The sequence below is a fragment of the Lates calcarifer genome, linkage group LG9 (assembly GCF_001640805.2).
Source record: "Lates calcarifer isolate ASB-BC8 linkage group LG9, TLL_Latcal_v3, whole genome shotgun sequence".
NCBI classification, from domain to species: domain Eukaryota; kingdom Metazoa; phylum Chordata; class Actinopteri; family Centropomidae; genus Lates; species Lates calcarifer.
Genome location: NC_066841.1, coordinates 18,381,995 through 18,404,021, shown reverse-complemented (window position 1 = coordinate 18,404,021; position 22,027 = coordinate 18,381,995). Strand labels below are relative to the sequence as shown.

Genomic DNA, 22,027 nt, shown 5'->3' with positions numbered 1-22,027 from the left:
AAGAATTCCCTTTTTTTTTAGACCATTTTCAAATACTTTCTGACTTCCCCTGCCTGTTTGATTTCAACCCTAACCCACCAGTTTCTGCAGCTGTCATTCAATTAAAAACAGGTCAGAAATATATAGTTTCAATTCCAAAAAGTTTGAGTAATGTACTACAACAGCTGGGCACTACAATTTATCAAAAATCTTACTCTAATAGGAGTAAAGAGTGTATTCATGGAGGAATACTTTCAGCTGCAGGACAGAGTATGTGAGATTGAATGAACTTGAAATGAACTTCAGTACATGTGTGTTGACAGTAATGAGTCACTCATTGCAACAGTGTGGGTCACTGACATTTACTTGAACAACAATGGAGCTCTAAGGGAAAGAGAAATGAGGCATATCAGGCTTTGGATACGCAGACAATACTTGTTAGTTGGACCTGAATGCACTCATGAAACAAGACTCACTTAGATATCATATTCATGATTCTCACCCAGGAGGAAGTGATTTATTGTTAAGAGTTCTTGTTGATATTCAAGACATTCAATGTGACGTATGTCTTACACATAATGCATCTTTCAATTCTAGTAAACTAACTGGGTTGTTAGTATGAGCAGGAGTTGCTACCCTGTCTGGACAGCGAGCTTACTATCAAAGATGCTGACAAAGTTGAATATAAACACATTCGGTGAATTGCTATCAGTTTTGTTCCTTAGTGCTGTGACTGCCTCACCTCCTTCCAGGGACTGGTGAACTGCGTCCTGGCATAGCGCGTCAGCATGGAGATGATGACCACCTGGCCCCACTCCTCCACATCCACCAGCAGGTTACACAGCTTTCTGTAGTTCTTATGGATCAGGTCAATGCGATCTGGACAGACTTCCTCGAAGGCCATCACCACACTGCCAGCCACCAGCTATAGAGACAATTGAAGGGACAGAGAGGAACAGGGATGAAGCAAATCAGGTGGAAAGTGGTAGTGCATTTTTTATTGCTTTTCACTCCAGTATTAAAATACAAGTTAATGGAAATTATAAGAATGTGTAGCAGTTTACAATCTGAAGAAATACTTCAAATCTTAAACAAGCTGTAATTGACTAGACTCCAGAGAAATAAAACACTTCTTAACAGATATGACTGTGGTCAAAATAGCTACTATTATTGCACTTGGAAAAAACACAATGCCAATTTACAACTGATTCTAAGTAGTTAGTTGATAATTAAAGAAAATGTTTGCGCTTGAAGTTTTAATTGACTTATTTTATACCACCCTGTGAAAGAAATCCATCAGTAAATGTTTCACATATCTTTCCCATAAATTCTATTTTTTTCAGGTACAAACCTCATTTTTATGTTCAATTCACAAGGAAAGGAGAACAAGGAGGAAGCCGCAGCTGAGAGAGCCAATAATCAACTATATTTCATTGGTAGGAGCACAAAAATCATTTGGCTGTTGCATGCCCCCCCACTACCCAACTGCTTGCTGGCTCGCTGACTGACTGTGAGACTGAGTGAGTGACATGGCAGTGTATTAATATGCAAACAGCATTATCACGGGCAGGCGAGGGTGAAGAAGAAGAGAAAGGGTGCAGAATCTGGTCTTCCCAATTAAAGCCTTCTGGCCCCTGGTGGCCCCTGTGAGAACCCAGTGCATTTACCCATCAGTATTGTCATGAGCCTGCATTGATTGTGTGTGTGTCTCTGTGTGTGTCTCTGTGTGCGTATGAAATGTGTACATGCACAGCTCCTCTCTGTAGATTCTCTTAGAAATCTGGATTTTAAATCTAAATGACGATTAGCCTTTCTGACATTCACATTACTAATACTGATGAATGAATCACTGGAGGATCATACAACGTGAAGTTATATTTATTGAGTGACCCACTGTGTACATTCAAATCACATGTAGATCCAGCAAGTTTAAAAGATAAAGCTAGCTTATTGAGTTGATCTCAGTGGCATGTTCAGTATGTACATCTGGCTACAACTAACACAGTCCTCCAATAAAACTGGGGTGTTGATTCAACTGTATGGTCATTTTGAAGGATGCAGTTGTTTAACTGTAGAGATTAGTGTGTTAATCAGCCTAACCCCATTAGTATGAATAAAGAGGACAAAATAGTAGTACAGTTGAACAGCACCACAAACTACATCTCTCAGATAATGACATTACTGAATCATTTTTATTACAGGACTGTTATATTGGATTGCATTAGTTTTAGCCAGGTGCTTCTACTAGAGTGGCAACAAACTATTGACAGGAAAGACATATTGACAGCTAGGAATATTATAAAGTATTAAGTATTTATATTTGTTTTTTTACTATTTATATCACCTGAATGGAAATCTGCAATTATGTACACTCTGTACATAATGGCATGTCTCTGTGTGCTTTTTCTGTGCTTACTGCATATTTCTGTAATGATATTTAAAATGAGTACAAACATCATACTATTCTAAAGCCCGTCTGTAATGAGTCCTCTTTAGTAACTTTATCTGTTTCATTCAGCTCTAGCAGGACAAATTGAAGAACTGTGTGATCTAACTTTGGAAAATAAACTGTGTACAGTCTCTGTAAATATGTGGATTAATCTGTTGAACACAGAGAAACCAACTCAAGCACAAGATTTAGTAATATTTGTGCTATAGCAAATTCCATGGGTAATTAAAATCATAATGGGGATTTAAAGGGACACTCTTATAGGAAGTGAATGTTACATTCACTGTTAGAGAAGCTGGTGATAGTTAAGGTACCAAAAAGACAACTCTGAAATCTTATCTGAAATAGACTTTTTTCACAGCAGTAAAGACACAGGTGTAATTAATATCCTGAAAAATGACTGCACTCCAGTTAGGTGTGACAGTTTCAGGGCCTTGGTGTTGTGTACACTACCTTACTAGAACATCCCATGAATTATATATGGTTAGTTAACCATGTGCTTTTCTGGCTGTGACAAGTCAAAAAGCTGTGGAAAAGGTTTATTGGTCTTGTCATTTAGATGGTTTTGGTTTTATTTGCTCAGGTTTTTAGACATTTGTCTCTGAGATTTCTGCCATCACCCCAATACAAAGGAGGTGAACAGGATTTGGTTTGTTGTGTTCAAAGCATTGAAAAATGACATTTAAAATAAATCAAGAGCAGCGTCTCTCTCCAACAATGCCCCAGTTCCTCTGGATAATCCATTAAACACGATGTAAAGTGATTTTTACTATTCACAGCGACAACACATTTCCAAACAATGATGAGAAGCATCATTATTCTGATGGACTATATAAATAAAATTATGAAAACTGAGGGACAGGCAAATACAGGCTTGTATCTATGTTAGATTAGCCTCAGCAGCTTAAAGCAGCTTACTTAAAGTAGTCACTTAGAGCATATACGTTTGGCATGGTGCATTTTTGCATGAGGGCGTCATTCTCGTCTGCCGTGTTCCCTAGGCCTCTCTTGTCTCTGAGGCTATTACAGGCAGCGCTATTTCTGAGCATGTGGATCCTGCTGCAAGGCTTTGTGCATTCTCTACCAACTTCCCCCATTAGACACAGCTCCAAGGTAAACTACATGCACCATCAACAAAACTGACACCCCAATCTATGGAGTTCATACACCTCCTCCCCCTCCCCCTCCACCCTCGACCATATTATCTACCCTGCGTGACAAGCCGGTAATGGAAAAATCACACTAAGCAAATGGTTCTTCTAATAACAATAAATTTCCTATAAAATTATGAAGGGCCCAAACCGTTTCCTTGCATCTATTTTGCTATGAATTCTAATTAGGGTGCCAGAGAGGCAGAGAGTGCTGGGTCATCACGCCAGAGACAACGTGCGCCTTTGTGATTGATGGCCCGATGTGGGGTCGGCCTATCCTCCCTGCGCTCGCTCTTCTCCTGCTCTCTTCCCTCTCCCTCCTTTTACTCTTAAATTAATGGGCATCTCACCTAGCCCCTAATCATAGTATCCCCCGCCCCCTGCCCCTCCTTTCTGTTCTCATTTCAATTTTGCAGAAGGTGCAGGGGGGGAGCATGGGAGGGATCGATCATTAGGGCCCGAGCAACGAGTTGCGTGGGCCCAACGGGGCCATGCAACGAGTTGCAAGGACCCTCTTGTTTTCGTTCGGTTTATTATTATTAGGGCCCGAGCAACGAGTTGCGTGGGCCCAACGGGGCCATGCAACGAGTTGCAAGGACCCTCTTGTTTTCGTTCGGTTTATTATTATTAGGGCCCGAGCAACGAGTTGCGTGGGCCCAACGGGGCCATGCAACGAGTTGCAAGGACCCTCTTGTTTTCGTTCGGTTTATTATTATTATTATTATTATTATTTTTTTTCTTCTTTTTCCGCCTCTTTGATCACCTTTTTGAGGGCCTTAAAATGCGTCAAAACTCCTGAAAATTTGCAGACGCGTCAGGCACGGCGAAAAATTTAAGAATTTAGGGGTCTTGAGCATGGGTGTGGCAAAATGGCCTCGGTAGCGCCACCTACATTTTTAACGGAACAGCCCCTCAAGCCTGTTGCGCCTAAAAATCTGAAAATCTGCACACATATGTAACATCCCATGACGCACCAAAAAGTCTCTTGGAGCCATATTCTAAACCCAACAGAAAGTATTTTTATTTTGACCGGAAGGTGAAAAAATTGTGTGTTTTTGGCCATTTCCAGGGGTCGCTTAAACGCGAACTAGTCCTAGACGCATTATCCGATTGACTTCAAAATTTGATAATTTGTTCTTAAGACATAGACGAAGTTAAATTGCAAAAGTTTCGGACTTTTCATTGAAGGGCGTGGAAGTTATGGCCCCTCAAAGTTCGATCACTCGCCACAAAACAGGAAGTTGCTTTAAATTTGCTATATTTCGGCCATACTTTGTCCAAACTGCATCAAACTTTACAGGATTGTTAATGGTACCTATCTGCACACATCCATATGTCAATATTCATACAATTGTTGTAGCACCACCTATTTATAGCAGGAAATGACATATTTTATAGTGTGATGTCCAGTTTCTAGACGGGTGACCAGATTCACTTCAAATGTTGTCAGGACAGACTTAAGGATTTTTGGAAGACTGGCTCCGAAAATTGTGAGTTTGGGTCGAAGCGTGTGCCGGTTCTGGCCCGTCAAAGTTCGGAAACCCAACTTCCTGTTTGAAACCTCAGATTTTGGGGTAACTTCCTGTTGCGACTCTCTACTTTATCCTACAGATGGAGCCATTGTATTACTCTTTGATGGGTTTTTGGAAGGGGGTCTCTGTGTGTGTGTGTCTGTGTGTGTCTGAGGGGGGAGGGGAAGAGGAGTTGATTGTGTCTGTGAGAAGCTGCCACAGGGAGGTTACAGTCAATAGAGCCATGAGCTGTCACAGATGATGAGCTCTGAATAATATTATCACAGAAAATAATTAGCATAAAAGCTTTTATTTAAAATTTTTACATCTGGGAAGTGTGAACTGTTACGCCAGCGTGTGCCCTGCGACCTGCGTTGACCCCGCGGTTGCCGGGGTCCCGCGGTCGCCGCTCCCCCGACGGACGCCGGGTGCGAGGGCCCGTTCAACGCTGCTCGCAGCTTTAATTAGGGCCCGAGCAACGAGTTGCGTGGGCCCAACGGGGCCATGCAACGAGTTGCAAGGACCCTCTTGTTTTCGTTCGGTTTATTATTATTATTATTATTATTATTTTTTTTCTTCTTTTTCCGCCTCTTTGATCGCCTTTTTGAGGGCCTTAAAATGCGTCAAAACTCCTGAAAATTTGCAGACGCGTCAGGCACGGCGAAAAATTTAAGAATTTAGGGGTCTTGAGCATGGGTGTGGCAAAATGGCCTCGGTAGCGCCACCTACATTTTTAACGGAACAGCCCCTCAAGCCCGTTGCGCCTAAAAATCTGAAAATCTGCACACATATGTAACATCCCATGACGCACCAAAAAGTCTCTTGGAGCCATATTCTAAACCCAACAGAAAGTATTTTTATTTTGACCGGAAGGTGAAAAAATTGTGTGTTTTTGGCCATTTCCAGGGGTCGCTTGAACGCGAACTAGTCCTAGACGCATTATCCCATTGACTTCAAAATTTGATAATTTGTTCTTAAGACATAGACGAAGTTAAATTGCAAAAGTTTCGGACTTTTCATTGAAGGGCGTGGAAGTTATGGCCCCTCAAAGTTCGATCACTCGCCACAAAACAGGAAGTTGCTTTAAATTTGCTATATTTCGGCCATACTTTGTCCAAACTGCATCAAACTTTACAGGATTGTTAATGGTACCTATCTGCACACATCCATATGTCAATATTCATACAATTGTTGTAGCACCACCTATTTATAGCAGGAAATGACATATTTTATAGTGTGATGTCCAGTTTCTAGACGGGTGACCAGATTCACTTCAAATGTTGTCAGGACAGACTTAAGGATTTTTGGAAGACTGGCTCCGAAAATTGTGAGTTTGGGTCGAAGCGTGTGCCGGTTCTGGCCCGTCAAAGTTCGGAAACCCAACTTCCTGTTTGAAACCTCAGATTTTGGGGTAACTTCCTGTTGCGACTCTCTACTTTATCCTACAGATGGAGCCATTGTATTACTCTTTGATGGGTTTTTGGAAGGGGGTCTCTGTGTGTGTGTGTCTGTGTGTGTGTGTGTGTGTGTGTGTGTGTGTGTGTTTGTGTTTGTGTTTGAGGGGGGAGGGGAAGAAGAGTTGATTGAGTCTGTGAGAAGCTGCCACAGAGAGGTTACAGTCAGGAGAGCCAAGAGCTGCTTTACACGCGGTATAAAAACTTCAGTTAAGATTTGAGCTGTCACTTGAGAAAGCATCATGCCAAAAACTAAGGAAATCACTGTAGACTTGAAGAATTGTCGATGCTTAGGAAGCAGGAGAAGGATATACAAAGTTATAACAGCATTTCCAAGCGTCAAGAACTCAAATGAGAAGCGCCACCGAGAAATTCAAGGAGAGCCACACTGTGCAGAACAAGCCTGGCAGAGGTAGGAAGCCAAAGATTTCAATGACCCTGGAAAGAAAACCAGTTAGAGACCTGTCTAAAGAACCCATAAACGCTGCCAAGACACTAGTGAATGACTTAGTTAAGTCTGAAATTGTAGTCTCAAAGAAGATTACATGAATTCATGTAATCTTACCATATGTCTCCCCTTGACCAAAGCTGAGCGTGGATTGATGCTGTCTTTACAGTTTGGTTTTGATCAGTTAGGAAATTTCACACGGGGTCAGCTGATTTTTTCGTGTTACTCAGTGTACGGCGACAGGAAAAGTTCACTAGGTCCTCCAGCGTCGAGGTGAACCAGCTGAATATAAGCCACTCAAGTTGACGACAAGTGCATTGAAAAGTAAAAGCTGCTGGCCTTTACCTTTTCTTTGTCAAAGCGCCTGTTCGGCCAGTAGTTAGTAAAGTAATATTTTCAGCGTTGTCCACAGTCTCATGACATGTTTAACAGGAAGCACAGCACGCTGGTTAAGCTCATGGCAAACTGTTACTAACAGCTAAAATGAAAGCTTGTCTGTATGTAGTCTAACTGGTTAGTTTGTCACTAATCTCCAAATTTTGCAAATTGCTATAAACTTCACTCTCTTAAACCAGTAACAGTCTGAGCTGGACTGATAGGGGTCTGTATGGATAAAGATAAAATCCTAATGATACCCATCCCTACAGCTGGTTAGTGGCGTCGCCCTGACTTTAGGCAGATGAGATATTCACTGTTCAAATAACTTCATTATAAGCCTTGTTTAAGCATAAATGATTTATATATGCACCCAATAACAGAACTTAAAAAAATGCTTTTGCTCAAAGCTCAAAGCTTGTAAACTCAAGTTAAAACTGAGTTTTATCTCCTTTTGGGAGGGGGTATTTCTCTGTGTGTTTGTGTGTGTGTGTGTGGGTGTGTTTGTGTTTGTGTTTGAGGGGGGAGGGGAAGAGGAGTTGATTGAGTCTGTGAGAAGCTGCCACAGAGAGGTTACAGTCAGGAGAGCCAAGAGCTGTCACAGATGATGAGCTCTGAAAAATATTATCACAGAAAATAATTAGCATAAAAGCTTTTATTTAAATTTTTACATCTCGGAAGTGTGAACTGTTACGCCAGCGTGTGCCCTGCGACCTGCGTTGACCCCGCGGTTGCCGGGGTCCCGCGGTCGCCGCTCCCCCGACGGGCGCCGGGTGCGAGGGCCCGTTCAACGCTGCTCGCAGCTTTAATTATTATTATTATTATTTTTTTTCTTCTTTTTCCGCCTCTTTGATCGCCTTTTTGAAGGCCTTAACATGCGTCAAAACTCCTGAAAATTTGCAGACGCGTCAGGCACGGCGAAAAATTTAAGAATTTAGGGGTCTTGAGCATGGGTGTGGCAAAATGGCCTCGGTAGCGCCACCTACATTTTTAAACGGAACAGCCCCTCAAGCCCGTTGCGCCTAAAAATCTGAAAATCTGCACACATATGTAACATCCCATGACGCACCAAAAAGTCTCTTGGAGCCATATTCTAAACCCAACAGAAAGTATTTTTATTTTGACCGGAAGGTGAAAAAATTGTGTGTTTTTGGCCATTTCCAGGGGTCGCTTGAACGCGAACTAGTCCTAGACGCATTATCCCGATTGACTTCAAAATTTGATAATTTGTTCTTAAGACATAGACGATGTTAAATTGCAAAAGTTTCGGACTTTTCATTGAAGGGCGTGGAAGTTATGGCCCCTCAAAGTTCGATTACTCGCAACGAAACAGGAAGTTGCTTTATATTTGCTATATTTCGGCCATACTTTGTCCAAACTGCATCAAACTTTACAGGATTGTTAATGGTACCTATCTGCACACATCCATATGTCAATATTCATACAATTGTTGTAGCGCCACCTATTTATAGCAGGAAATGACATATTTTATAGTGTGATGTCCAGTTTCTAGACGGGTGACCAGATTCACTTCAAATGTTGTCAGCCCCTCCTTGAGGATTTTTTGGAAGACTGGCTCCGAAAATTGTGAGTTTTGGTCGAAGCGTGTGCCGGTTCTGGCCCGTCAAAGTTCAGAAACCCAACTTCCTGTTTGAAACCTCAGATTTTGGGGTAACTTCCTGTTGCGACTCTCTACTTTATCCTATAGATGGAGCCATTGTATTACTCTTTGATGGGTTTTTGGAAGGGGGTCTCTGTGTGTGTGTGTGTGTGTGTGTGTGTGTGTTTGTGTTTGTGTTTGAGGGGGGAGGGGAAGAGGAGTTGATTGAGTCTGTGAGAAGCTGCCACAGAGAGGTTACAGTCAGGAGAGCCAAGAGCTGCTTTACACGCGGTATAAAAACTTCAGTTAAGATTTGAGCTGTCACTTGAGAAAGCATCATGCCAAAAACTAAGGAAATCACTGTAGACTTGAAGAATTGTCGATGCTCAGGAAGCAGGAGAAGGATATACAAAGTTATAACAGTATTTCCAAGCGTCAAGAACTCAAATGAGAAACGTCACCGAGAAATTCAAGGAGAGCCACACTGTGCAGAACAAGCCTGGCAGAGGTAGGAAGCCAAAGATTTCAATGACCCTGGAAAGAAAACCAGTGAGAGACCTGTCTAAAGAACCCATAAACGCTGCCAAGACACTAGTGAATGACTTAGTTAAGTCTGAAATTGTAGCCTCAAAGAAGATTACATGAATTCATGTAATCTTACCATATGTCTCCCCTTGACCAAAGCTGAGCGTGGATTGATGCTGTCTTTACAGTTTGGTTTTGATCAGTTAGGAAATTTCACACGGGGTCAGCTGATTTTTTTCGTGTTACTCAGTGTACGGCGACAGGAAAAGTGCACTAGGTCCACCGGCGTCGAGGTGAACCAGCTGAATATAAGCCACTCAAGTTGACGACAAGTGCATTGAAAAGTAAAAGCTGCTGGCCTTTACCTTTTCTTTGTAAAAGCGCCTGTTCGGCCAGTAGTTAGTAAAGTAATATTTTCAGCGTTGTCCACAGTCTCATGACATGTTTAACACGAAGCACAGCACGCTGGTTAAGCTCATGGCAAACTGTTACTAACAGCTAAAATGAAAGCTTGTCTGTATGTAGTCTAACTGGTTAGTTTGTCACTAATCTCCAAATTTGGCAAATTGCTATAAACTTCACTCTCTTAAACCAGTAACAGTCTGAGCTGGACTGATAGGAGTCTGTATGGATAAAGATAAAATCCTAATGATACCCATCCCTACAGCTGGTTAGTGGCTTCGCCCTGACTTTAGGCAGATGAGATATTCACTGTTCAAATAACTTCATTATAACCCTTGTTTAAGCATAAATGATTTATATATGCACCCAATAACAGAACTTGCAAAAAAATGCTTTTGCTCAAAGCTCAAAGCTTGTAAACTCAAGTTAAAACTGAGTTTTATCTCCTTTTGGGAGGGGGTATCTGTGTGTGTGTGTGTGTTTGTGTTTGTGTTTGTGTTTGAGGGGGGAGGGGAAGAGGAGTTGATTGAGTCTGTGAGAAGCTGCCACAGAGAGGTTACAGTCAGGAGAGCCAAGAGCTGTCACAGATGATGAGCTCTGAAAAATATTATCACAGAAAATAATTAGCATAAAAGCTTTTATTTTAAATTTTTACATCTCGGAAGTGTGAACTGTTACGCCAGCGTGTGCCCTGCGACCTGCGTTGACCCCGCGGTTGCCGGGGTCCCGCGGTCGCCGCTCCCCCGACGGGCGCCGGGTGCGAGGGCCCGTTCAACGCTGCTCGCAGCTTTAATTAGGGCCCGAGCAACGAGTTGCGTGGGCCCAACGGGGCCATGCAACGAGTTGCAAGGACCCTCTTGTTTTCGGTCTGTTTATTATTATTATTATTAGGGCCCGAGCAACGAGTTGCGTGGGCCCAACGGGGCCATGCAACGAGTTGCAAGGACCCTCTTGTTTTCGTTCGGTTTATTATTATTATTATTATTATTATTTTTTTTCTTCTTTTTCCGCCTCTTTGATCGCCTTTTTGAGGGCCTTAAAATGCGTCAAAACTCCTGAAAATTTGCAGACGCGTCAGGCACGGCGAAAAATTTAAGAATTTAGGGGTCTTGAGCATGGGTGTGGCAAAATGGCCTCGGTAGCGCCACCTACATTTTTAACGGAACAGCCCCTCAAGCCCGTTGCGCCTAAAAATCTGAAAATCTGCACACATATGTAACATCCCATGACGCACCAAAAAGTCTCTTGGAGCCATATTCTAAACCCAACAGAAAGTATTTTTATTTTGACCGGAAGGTGAAAAAATTGTGTGTTTTTGGCCATTTCCAGGGGTCGCTTGAACGCGAACTAGTCCTAGACGCATTATCCGATTGACTTCAAAATTTGATAATTTGTTCTTAAGACATAGACGAAGTTAAATTGCAAAAGTTTCGGACTTTTCATTGAAGGGCGTGGAAGTTATGGCCCCTGAAAGTTCGATCACTCGCCACAAAACAGGAAGTTGCTTTAAATTTGCTATATTTCGGCCATACTTTGTCCAAACTGCATCAAACTTTACAGGATTGTTAATGGTACCTATCTGCACACATCCATATGTCAATATTCATACAATTGTTGTAGCACCACCTATTTATAGCAGGAAATGACATATTTTATGGTGTGATGTCCAGTTTCTAGACGGGTGACCAGATTCACTTCAAATGTTGTCAGGACAGACTTAAGGATTTTTGGAAGACTGGCTCCGAAAATTGTGAGTTTTGGTCGAAGCGTGTGCCGGTTCTGGCCCGTCAAAGTTCGGAAACCCAACTTCCTGTTTGAAACCTCAGATTTTGGGGTAACTTCCTGTTGCGACTCTCTACTTTATCCTACAGATGGAGCCATTGTATTACTCTTTGATGGGTTTTTGGAAGGGGGTCTCTGTGTGTGTGTGTGTCTGTGTGTGTCTGAGGGGGGAGGGGAAGAGGAGTTGATTGTGTCTGTGAGAAGCTGCCACAGGGAGGTTACAGTCAGGAGAGCCAAGAGCTGTCACAGATGATGAGCTCTGAAAAATATTATCACAGAAAATAATTAGCATAAAAGCTTTTATTTTAAATTTTTACATCTGGGAAGTGTGAACTGTTACGCCAGCGTGTGCCCTGCGACCTGCGTTGACCCCGCGGTTGCCGGGGTCCCGCGGTCGCCGCTCCCCCGACGGGCGCCGGGTGCGAGGGCCCGTTCAACGCTGCTCGCAGCTTTAATTATTATTATTATTATTATTATTATTTTTTTTCTTCTTTTTCCGCCTCTTAGATCGGCTTTTTGAGGGCCTTAACATGCGTGAAAACTTACCAAAATTTGCAGACGCGTCAGGCACGGCGAAAAATTTAATAATTTAGGGGTCTTGAGCATGGGTGTGGTAAAATGGCCTCGGTAGCGCCACCTACATTTTTAAACGGAACAGCCCCTCAAGCCCGTTGCGCCTAAAAATCTGAAAATCTGCACACATATGTAACATCCCATGACGCACCAAAAAGTCTCTTGGAGCCATATTCTAAACCCAACAGAAAGTATTTTTATTTTGACCGGAAGGTGAAAAAATTGTGTGTTTTTGGCCATTTCCAGGGGTCGCTTGAACGCGAACTAGTCCTAGACGCATTATCCGATTGACTTCAAAACTTAATAGTATGTTCTTAAGACATAGACGATGTTAAATTGCGGCAGATTTTGAGTTTTTGTTGAAGGGCGTGGAAGTTATGGCCCCTCAAAGTTCGATTACTCGCCACGAAACAGGAAGTTGCTTTATTTTTGCTATATTTCGGCCATACTTTGTCCAAACTGCATCAAACTTTACAGGATTGTTAATGGTACCTATCTGCACACATCCATATGTCAATATTCATACAATTGTTGTAGCACCACCTATTTATAGCAGGAAATGACATATTTTATAGTGTGATGTCCAGTTTCTAGACGGGTGACCAGATTCACTTCAAATGTTGTCAGCCCCTCCTTGAGGAATTTTTTAGAAGACTGGCTCCGAAAATTGTGAGTTTTGGTCGAAGCGTGTGCCGGTTCTGGCCCGTCAAAGTTTGGAAACCCAACTTCCTGTTTGAAACCTCAGATTTTGGGGTAACTTCCTGTTGCGACTCTCTACTTTATCCTATAGATGGAGCCATTGTATTACTCTTTGATGGGTTTTTGGAAGGGGTCTCTGTGTGTGTGTGTCTGTGTGTGTGTGTGTGTGTGTGTGTGTGTGTGTTTGTGTTTGTGTTTGTGTTTGAGGGGGGAGGGGAAGAAGAGTTGATTCAGTCTGTGAGAAGCTGCCACAGAGAGGTTACAGTCAGGAGAGCCAAGAGCTGCTTTACACGCGGTATAAAAACTTCAGTTAAGATTTGAGCTGTCACTTGAGAAAGCATCATGCCAAAAACTAAGGAAATCACTGTAGACTTGAAGAATTGTCGATGCTTAGGAAGCAGGAGAAGGATATACAAAGTTATAACAGCATTTCCAAGCGTCAAGAACTCAAATGAGAAGCGTCACCGAGAAATTCAAGGAGAGCCACACTGTGCAGAACAAGCCTGGCAGAGGTAGGAAGCCAAAGATTTCAATGACCCTGGAAAGAAAACCAGTTAGAGACCTGTCTAAAGAACCCATAAACGCTGCCAAGACACTAGTGAATGACTTAGTTAAGTCTGAAATTGTAGTCTCAAAGAAGATTACATGAATTCATGTAATCTTACCATATGTCTCCTCTTGACCAAAGCTGAGCGTGGATTGATGCTGTCTTTACAGTTTGGTTTTGATCAGTTAGGAAATTTCACACGGGGTCAGCTGATTTTTTCGTCTTACTCAGTGTACGGCGACAGGAAAAGTTCACTAGGTCCTCCAGCGTCGAGGTGAACCAGCTGAATATAAGCCACTCAAGTTGACGACAAGTGCATTGAAAAGTAAAAGCTGCTGGCCTTTACCTTTTCTTTGTAAAAGCGCCTGTTCGGCCAGTAGTTAGTAAAGTAATATTTTCAGCGTTGTCCACAGTCTCATGACATGTTTAACAGGAAGCACAGCACGCTGGTTAAGCTCATGGCAAACTGTTACTAACAGCTAAAATGAAAGCTTGTCTGTATGTAGTCTAACTGGTTAGTTTGTCACTAATCTCCAAATTTTGCAAATTGCTATAAACTTCACTCTCTTAAACCAGTAACAGTCTGAGCTGGACTGATAGGGGTCTGTATGGATAAAGATAAAATCCTAATGATACCCATCCCTACAGCTGGTTAGTGGCTTCGCCCTGACTTTAGGCAGATGAGATATTCACTGTTCAAATAACTTCATTATAAGCCTTGTTTAAGCACAAATGATTTATATATGCACCCAATAACAGAACTTAAAAAAATGCTTTTGCTCAAAGCTCAAAGCTTGTAAACTCAAGTTAAAACTGAGTTTTATCTCCTTTTGGGAGGGGGTATTTCTCTGTGTGTTTGTGTGTGTGTGGGTGTTTGTGTTTGTGTTTGAGGGGGAGGGGAAGAGGAGTTGATTGAGTCTGTGAGAAGCTGCCACAGGGAGGTTACAGTCAAGAGAGCCAAGAGCTGTCACAGATGATGAGCTCTGAAAAATATTATCACAGAAAATAATTAGCATAAAAACTTTTATTTAAAATTTTTACATCTCGGAAGTGTGAACTGTTACGCCAGCGTGTGCCCTGCGACCTGCGTTGACCCCGCGGTTGCCGGAGTCCCGCGGTCGCCGCTCCCCCGACGGGCGCCGGGTGCGAGGGCCCGTTCAACGCTGCTCGCAGCTTTAATTATTATTATTATTATTTTTTTTCTTCTTTTTCCGCCTCTTTGATCGCCTTTTTGAGGGCCTTAAAAGGCGTCAAAACTCCTGAAAATTTGCAGACGCGTCAGGCACGGCGAAAAATTTAAGAATTTAGGGGTCTTGAGCATGGGTGTGGCAAAATGGCCTCGGTAGCGCCACCTACATTTTTAACGGAACAGCCCCTCAAGCCCGTTGCGCCTAAAAATCTGAAAATCTGCACACATATGTAACATCCCATGACGCACCAAAAAGTCTCTTGGAGCCATATTCTAAACCCAACAGAAAGTATTTTTATTTTGACCGGAAGGTGAAAAAATTGTGTGTTTTTGGCCATTTCCAGGGGTCGCTTGAACGCGAACTAGTCCTAGACGCATTATCCGATTGACTTCAAAATTTGATAATTTGTTCTTAAGACATAGACGAAGTTAAATTGCAAAAGTTTCGGACTTTTCATTGAAGGGCGTGGAAGTTATGGCCCCTCAAAGTTCGATCACTCGCCACAAAACAGGAAGTTGCTTTAAATTTGCTATATTTCGGCCATACTTTGTCCAAACTGCATCAAACTTTACAGGATTGTTAATGGTACCTATCTGCACACATCCATATGTCAATATTCATACAATTGTTGTAGCACCACCTATTTATAGCAGGAAATGACATATTTTATAGTGTGATGTCCAGTTTCTAGACGGGTGACCAGATTCACTTCAAATGTTGTCAGGACAGACTTAAGGATTTTTGGAAGACTGGCTCCGAAAATTGTGAGTTTGGGTCGAAGCGTGTGCCGGTTCTGGCCCGTCAAAGTTCGGAAACCCAACTTCCTGTTTGAAACCTCAGATTTTGGGGTAACTTCCTGTTGCGACTCTCTACTTTATCCTACAGATGGAGCCATTGTATTACTCTTTGATGGGTTTTTGGAAGGGGGTCTCTGTGTGTGTGTGTCTGTGTGTGTCTGAGGGGGGAGGGGAAGAGGAGTTGATTGTGTCTGTGAGAAGCTGCCACAGGGAGGTTACAGTCAATAGAGCCATGATCTGTCACAGATGATGAGCTCTGAATAATATTATCACAGAAAATAATTAGCATAAAAGCTTTTATTTAAAATTTTTACATCTGGGAAGTGTGAACTGTTACGCCAGCGTGTGCCCTGCGACCTGCGTTGACCCCGCGGTTGCCGGGGTCCCGCGGTCGCCGCTCCCCCGACGGACGCCGGGTGCGAGGGCCCGTTCAACGCTGCTCGCAGCTTTAATTTATCTTGTAATGGCTGGATAATAGATCCATCACGGTAAAACAGCTGCACAAACTCCTATGTTGTCTCTGTCATCAGGCCTTCCCATTTTCTCTTTAAACCATCCTCCCTATAAGCAGGCCCCCCATGTGTCACAGCCATTTAACCAAACAGGCACATCTGTAAAGGTAAATGTCAGGAGGCCTGGACAATGCCATGGCCTGGAACAATAACCAAATGTTTCCTTCTTTAACAGGCAGCGTAGTGACATCAGCTAAATAGCTTTTACCTAAATGAATTCACTGATTTGTAGTTAAATTGATCGATTAACATCACATATAGCAAAACTGCACTGGAAAGTCCAAGATATCTGAAAAGCTGGCTGTTTTAAGCCTGAAAAGAAAATGTGGTGGCATGAGCTTTTTCAGAGCAGATATTTTGACATGTTATAGCAAGACCTGGTATTCTGCAATACATAATGAAACTGAGCCATTGTTACCAAATTTGTTTTACCAAAACATCTGCCGTGAAAAGAATATACAGATTCAGTTCAAGTTCAATTTCATTTGTATAGCGCCAAATCACAGCATACATTATCTCAAGGCGCTTTACAGTAGTAAGATCAAGACAGATATGACTAACCATTACAGTAGCCTTGTCACAAAGAAGCAGACCTTTTTCAAAACAGACACTTTGACATGTCATTGTATTGTCATGTATTAATGTTGGCTTTATTCCATTTAAGTACTCCAGTAAGCCAGTAATGTACAATACCTGGACCCTCAAACTCAGATGGAACCATCATTATTGTTATTAATTACAGCTTTGTTTTTCCTACCATGACTTGTCAATATATCTGCTATGAAAAAGGTTTAGAAAGGTAAGATAGACTGGAATCTCTAAACTGTCCATAGATATTAATGTGTTTCTGTGTGTTAATGTGGTAGGCAACCGCCTCTTGTGTAGTGCAAACTGTAATTGGCTCAAAATCTTGGTGACCCCTCAGAGAGCAAGCAATTTGAAAAACAAATAGATAGACACTCAAATAAATGTCATTACCTGCTCATAACGTCAACTCATGCAAGCACTTTTAATAACGTTGGAAAAGAATTTCATTAAAATATAAATGTTTCAAACATGCCTCTCAACAACTCCATTACTGGGTGGTTGTCATGAGCAGGGTCTCTACAGTATCATCACACTATTACTAAAAAGGCACTGTCTTCTGCGATTTAGTTTTGCACTTCCATAACAGGTGAGAGACTGAGATAGAATTTTTAGTCACTAGTATGGGTCTAGTAGCATCTCTTCAACCCTGCCATTTAAAATTCACACACCACACAGTTTTCTGTTTCAAACGCGTGGTCTCCAAGCCTACGCTGAAATAACCCTGATGACATCATGAGTTTATTTCCTGCAGAGCTACTGAAGACATAGAACTGTTAGAGGCTGACCTGTTTTAATAAACTGACCTACATGTGTAAATTCTCTGGCCTTTCGGTATTACACCAAGAACAGCAAGAGCACCTCACAGCACTGATTCAACAAGACATTCTCCGATAGTATTGAAGTGAACTGGCGAGAAGACTGTTCATTGTTATGGGACTTCCAAATGGTACATAGCACCATCCTCACATCATAAAAATGCATTGCCTGATAGCTATTAAGTATCCACTATGTTTGGGTTTTTCACCATTCATCACCAACTGATAGTGCTTGTGTGTCTGTGTGATGATAGTGCCCTCTCTCTCTGTCCCCAGCCTCACAATGTGGGCTCCAACGGGGAGAAGTCATCTGTCTTCGTTAGCGTCTGGGGCTAAATATGCTATGCATCTGGTACTGGGCTTTCCATCCCCCCTTGGCCTGAGCTGCTTTGTTTTGTTTGTATAATGATAGGTATATGCTATGAATACATAATTACAACAAACTGTGCATGACTTGCACGAACAAACGCAACACACTCTGCATTCTGTAGCCAACGTCTACATATTTGAAATTGGCATTTAAACACCCTTAGTATTCACTGTGACCTCCTCAAATTAATGTGCTGCCTACTGACTTCTAATGGGCTGTGGGCATTGTGTCTGTGACTGGCCTAAACACAGAATTTGAGAATCCAACTCATTTACGGTTCATTCTGGAAAAAAAGAGAAGAAGTTGGCCTTTGAGAAAATTAAGCTGACACTAGCATCAGTGCGAAAATTCCTTCCAAATGGACACTTAACAAGGAGCATCTGAAGATGTGTGGGTTTAAGTGGGTGTTAACAAACCATGGCATTGCCGAATGAGCTGTGGGATGGAGAGCAAAGAGGAGAATTGCTTGACTGGGGCGCCCTCCAGTGGTCTGCATTCTCCAACATGGATATGTAAAGCATTTACTGCTCAGTTTGTACTTACTGTGCTTTTATCTTTCAATAGTTTCTCTATCACTTCGATCAGCTGCTCCTTCTGGTCTGGATCCAGACTGAAGACAAAAGAGAAATAAATATATGATATCTAATGAATGGCAGTTATTGACATAACATGAAAACTTGATGACTTGCAAATCAAATCATGTTGCCTCTGTGTGTTCAGAATACAGATCAACTATCTATAAGCTTGTTTTATTTTTTGATTGAAGTTGTGTACATAATGACCAAGGATCATTCACTCACTCCCTATATAACAGACGATTAGTCAGGATTTCAATAATCAACCATTTGAGTCCCTTTTTAAGAAAAACTTCAAAACATTTGCAAGTTAAAGCTTCTAAAATGTGATGATTTGCTGTTTTTCTTTGTCATATCTTATAGTAAACTAGATCTTTTTAGGGTTTGGACCATTGGTTGACCATTTAACTTTCACTATTTTATATGCCAAATGATTAAAGGATTAATCAAGAAAATAATCACATTACTTTTTCATTCCATTATAGGAATTTTTAAGTGCACTATATAGAGGATACGTTTCAGACTCAGAATAAAACAGTGCACAGTAAATAGTGTGGCACGACAAAGTAAACAGGGAGCGATTTCAGACACAGCCCCCAGTCTTGTAAAAAATCTATTGACATCAAGCACTGAATCAAATACGCAACTGATCTGTTCAGGTTCAGTTTTATTACTTTGTTCATATTTCAAGGACTCATTCATTCTTTGATCCACATGAGTCTTAGAAAGATTAAGCTGATAACAGAAAGATAAGGGCAAGGCAAAACCCTTTCTGTCAACATTACCCAACATTTACTGTATTAACTTCTCAGTTCACTGCTCAGGAATGAAGTGGTACAGAGAGCCAGCTAAGCTAACGTGTGAAGCCACTAATATTAGCTTTATCCAGTGATGTCTACAGCTGGTGTTGCAGCCCTGGGAAACTGTACCTGAAGAGCTTCTGGATAGCATGGGCAGAAGTCTTCCTGACATATGGGGACAGGTCAGCTGCTGCCTCCTTGATGGCCAGCATCATGATGGGGACAATTATGGGGACACGGATACTGGACAAAACCCTCAGTGCACTGGCCCGGATGAACTGGTTTGGGTCCTGACACAAAGAGATGTGTGTCAGTGTGTGAAAGAATTATTACTGTACCTGAAGCATTTCACAGACATCAAGGTTACATATTATACAGAACTTTTCCAACAGAGATTATGCCAACTGACAACATTTATCATTTACACAAAAAGAACATGGTTAACATCTCAGCAACAATGAAAAAAGGAAAAAAAAAGAAGAAGAAAAGAAAAGGCAGCATTATTTGACTCTCCTGGTCACAACATGTATCCACATTAAAAATGACAGATTCTCAAAAAGAGAAATGCAGAAGACAGGAAGTAGAAATATTACCTTCAGGGCCCGCTGGAAGGTGCTGATGGATAGTAGAGCCAGGTCCTGCTGCTCCTCTGCATACCTCACCAGGTAGACATACACCAGCTTCTTAAGCTGCAAAGGACAATTAAATCAAACAGCAATAAGTTGAACCAGCTGTAATGGGGTATTAATGCAACACATGGGGAAAACAATCCAGAAAACGAGCTGCATTCTTAAACAGGTCTGTGTGAGAGGATGTGCTGTGTGTTTTTACATCCAAAAAAAAGATAAAAGACTAGGGCTATAAAAGTGATAAAATGAACAATAATGAATTAAGCAACAAAGAGAGCCTTCTTTTAGCTTAGTTTTTCTATGGGAATTTTTAATTTATTACTTCAAGGGGTGGGGGGAAAAAAAGTTGATATAGAGCATTTTCCTTTCCTGGTATTGCTAGCTGCAGACTCAGTCCAGTGTTGTTTCAGGCAGAGAATGAGGTTATGTATTTTTGTTCCTTTCTAAAATTGCCATTGAATTATTTGCCCCCCGTTTTGTGTTTTGGCTTCCGCACCTCTTCTTTTCGTGCAGGAAAGCCTGAGATAATATTTGTCTTGCTTTTCTTACAAGTTTGAGTAGAGACCAAAGGTTGCTCCTCTGCTGATTCACACCAGCTATTCAGCAAGAGAGAAGAAGAAACAGAGCTGATTGCTGCCTATAAGGCTGTGGATTTACAGATCATGGAAGTGGAAGAAACGCGGTTATGAAAAAAGATGATTTACTTGAGGAGGCATTTATCATTTAATTCAGGAACTGATTTAAGTTTGAGGTCAGGGGTAAGGTTACAGTTTAGGTACAATCACCAAGAGCTTTATCCAGTAATCAGCACCATGCTTTCTAAGACAGCGAGTATTGACCTGCAGCAGTGCACCACACTTCTCAATCATCGTTCTGGTCATTACTGCTGGAATTAATGGCATTACTCACTATAAAAGGAGACACGACCTATGTGCCCTCAAGGATCTGGTCTCTATGACCACAAAGTACTCAACTGATTTCATTTTGAACCTTTAAGTAGACGATAAAAGGCTCTACAAGTGAAACTTGCACAGCATCAGATGAGATTTTATGTTTGTTTGTTTGTTTTTTTATATAATTTCTGTACTTGTAACTTGTATAGGAATTCAGAATATTCACAACTGTGACAAAAAATACAAACACACATTCATGTATGATAAGTGGTGTTAAAATGAAGTGCAGCAATGATTAAAGAAAATAAAGAGGACTGCTATTAAATCACGCAACACTGTCAATAAACTGCATGCTCTTGTGCTGTTTTCTATTTAGTGAGGATCAATGGCAGCTCACAGAGACAAGGAGAAAGGGAGGATGAGGGTGGGAACAAGGCAAGAGGCCATTTTTAGTGAGATATACTGTAGGTGAGTAGAGTGTGGAAGAGCGAGCAAAAGAAACCGAGAGAGAGAGAAAACATAGTCCAGGACCTCACGCTACCTTAGCAGCTGGTGTGTATGAGGTGGGAGAGAGGAGACGTGACTGTGGGCTCTCCTCTGCCAATTACTTCCACCCACCTGCTCCCCTACCCTGCCATGAGTTGCTTCGGCTGCATGCCTTGCACACAGCACCCGGTTTCAGGCCCCCCACTCACATGCTGCCCCTCACGCTACCTGATTATTCTGCTGCTGCTAATCAATATTCACAGGCTCTGGGCATGGGAACCCCTCTTGAGCTATTGCTTAGTGTTTTGGTCATTCACTTGAATAGTCTGTCAAGGCTGAGATATAGTGGAGTATTAACACAGGCCCAAAGTAAGTTACTATGTCTATATGCTTCTGCTGCACCAAATTATGTTTTGCAATAATAAAACTGGTTGTGCTACTATTGGTTGATAAAGGAAAAATAAGTTTGATCACAGATCTCTAGAGAGGTCAAAATTATTACAAGTACAGCTCACAAAAAGGATAACTGCAAAACATACATGAATTATCTTCTGATGGCAAATAAAAAGTCTAATTCTGCTCGCTGGTTTAAGTTAAATGGCAGACAGATCTTGGATTTCGAACAGAAGACGAAACACAGACCTGACCCATTTGTTGGCATGAAAATACAAAATTTGTGACAGACAACTTTTTTTTTTTCAACTTACCATTATGAAGTAAATGTTAATTGCAGAATGTAATGGCTATAGAATTATAATACCTTAATAGTTTAGATTGGTTACCTATAAGACTCTGTCTGCTACCCGGCATGAACTTTAGCGGAACAATTTAGATTCAAGTTAGAGCATAAAGGAAGCATTCCAGCCACAGCACAACC

General features: G+C 41.7%; 1 protein-coding gene across 44 annotated transcripts in view; it reads right to left on the bottom strand.

The window, feature by feature from the left end:
• Positions 1-22,027, bottom strand: part of ap3b1a (adaptor related protein complex 3 subunit beta 1a) — a 118,622-nt gene that overhangs the window by 86,796 nt on the left and 9,799 nt on the right. For 36 of the 44 annotated variants that reach the window (XM_051073074.1, XM_051073046.1, XM_051073053.1 and 33 more), the window contains exons 4-7: positions 19,736-19,831; positions 19,272-19,432; positions 18,311-18,377; positions 722-904 (exon numbers count right to left, since the gene is read on the bottom strand). The exons of 5 other annotated variants lie outside the window; for them this stretch is intronic. In XM_051073074.1, the coding sequence (XP_050929031.1) occupies positions 722-904; positions 18,311-18,377; positions 19,272-19,432; positions 19,736-19,831 (507 nt within the window). The remainder of the gene's footprint in view (positions 1-721; positions 905-18,310; positions 18,378-19,271; positions 19,433-19,735; positions 19,832-22,027) is intronic. 3 more of the 44 variants (XM_051073073.1, XM_051073072.1, XM_051073070.1) reach the window with 3 other exon arrangements.